Raw genomic sequence first — 1,658 nt, forward strand, 5'->3', positions numbered from 1 at the left:
CATTTCAGTGCAGGTTCCTACAACCCGGTTCATTAAACACATCCATGGACTCATCCAGATGGTTCCTCCTGGAGCTGATCTCCTCTCCATCAGACTCCACCTTCTCCTCTTTTCTTCGGTAAAGTCTCCGGATGTTTAACAAACATGCTTTTATTTTGAAATCCGCACATCGCCGTTGTTTCTTTTTAAACCGCTAACTGAGCACAAACGTTTTCTACCGATATCGGAACCGTCGGAGCTCACCTGTCCGGAGCAGCAGCACCTGAGCGCGGCTCCGCTGCGCCTCCCTGCTGCTCCGGTACCGCTGCCTCAGCACCGACACGTCCATCCGGTCCTGCTCCTCCCGGATCCCTGCAGCAGGAGGCGGGCACAGAGTCACCTGCGACCCGCAGGACACACCTGCAGCAGCTGTTTGTCCAGGAACACGTGGTCGGAAGTCATTAGTTCATTTCTGAATCCAGCTCAGAGACACAAACACCAAACAGGAGTTTAAATGCTGCTGATCAGCTGGAGACACTTCATATGAGAAGACCTGACCTCAGGACCACAAAGACTCACAAAACAGGACATCTTCACATTATGGTCCACTCTGAGTCAGATTATTGATCAGCACCTGAGAGTCCTTCATTTTCAGGGTTTTAACCCTTTAAAGGACTCTATTTAGGAATACGCTAGTTTATATGATTTGTTTACCTTAAATAGGAATTATCTTCCCTGTAATGAATGCTAAAAGGCATTTGTGGGTCAGTCTGGGACACGTCACTGATCCGCAGCAGAGGTCCAAACACGTCCACACCACAAACCTAAAGAACCAATGTTATATGTAACATCAGTCCTGATCAGAACCACCAAGTCCAGAGTTAACTCTCAGCTGGTTCACATGGTGTTTAATTAAGAAAACTGGATTATTTCTGAGTAAACACTGGCCACAGTCTGTGACGAGTCAACAACCAGCAACACAACTCATTCAGGGCTCATTAATGCCTGTGCAGAGCCAGCTGAAGACCAGAACCTTCCTTCCACGTATCATATGCTGATATTATCCAGCTTTCAGAATCAGCACCTTTTCTTCATTGTCAGATTCAAACCCTGGAGGTGCCACTGTGCTGCGTCTCTGTGGAAGCAGGACGAGTGCAGCCTCTTGTCCTCACACACTAAGCTGGAGATAGTGCTGCTAATAAAGGTGAGAAGCGATGTTTTACCGTCCAGCAGCTCTCCGCTGGGAGCCATGCAGCAGCAGCAGGACATCCTGTTGGCAGCAGCAGCAGCACACCTGCTGCAGGTGTTCTCGTCCCCGTCCAGCTCCTGCAGCTCGCGTTCCGTCTCCTCCGGAAACTCTGAGAAGACAAAAGGTGCCGACAGAATCCACCCAAATGCATCCAGACCAGGTGGAAAGTGCACAAAGAGAAGAATTTGACCGAAAGTCTGACGTTAAATGAGCAGAATCACGAGGGCACACGTCTGTGGTGCTACCTGGCGGCCAGGACGCTGAACAAGCTCCACCATCGATCATTCTGGCTTTGATTCATGAGTCAACAGCAGAGGACAAACGCCTTCAGCGACCTTTTCTGTTGGCAGCCGGCGTTGTCCTCCACACAGAGCCAGACTGGATTAGATAAGAGCGATGGAAGAGATTCAGCAGCAAAAGACCTGAAGTT

The 1,658-nt window shown here is 49.7% G+C and overlaps 1 protein-coding gene across 1 annotated transcript in view; it reads right to left on the reverse strand.

The window, feature by feature from the left end:
* Positions 1–1,513, reverse strand: part of LOC103366780 (uncharacterized protein C9orf152) — a 4,202-nt gene extending 2,689 nt beyond the window's left edge. The window contains exons 1-2 of the mRNA XM_008294601.1: positions 1,474–1,513; positions 244–408 (exon numbers count right to left, since the gene is read on the reverse strand). Coding sequence (XP_008292823.1) covers positions 244–408; positions 1,474–1,513 — 205 coding nt within the window. The remainder of the gene's footprint in view (positions 1–243; positions 409–1,473) is intronic.
* Positions 1,514–1,658: the final 145 nt, after the last annotated feature.

The sequence above is a fragment of the Stegastes partitus genome, unplaced genomic scaffold (genome assembly GCF_000690725.1).
Source record: "Stegastes partitus isolate 25-593 unplaced genomic scaffold, Stegastes_partitus-1.0.2 Scaffold976, whole genome shotgun sequence".
Taxonomy (NCBI): domain Eukaryota; kingdom Metazoa; phylum Chordata; class Actinopteri; family Pomacentridae; genus Stegastes; species Stegastes partitus.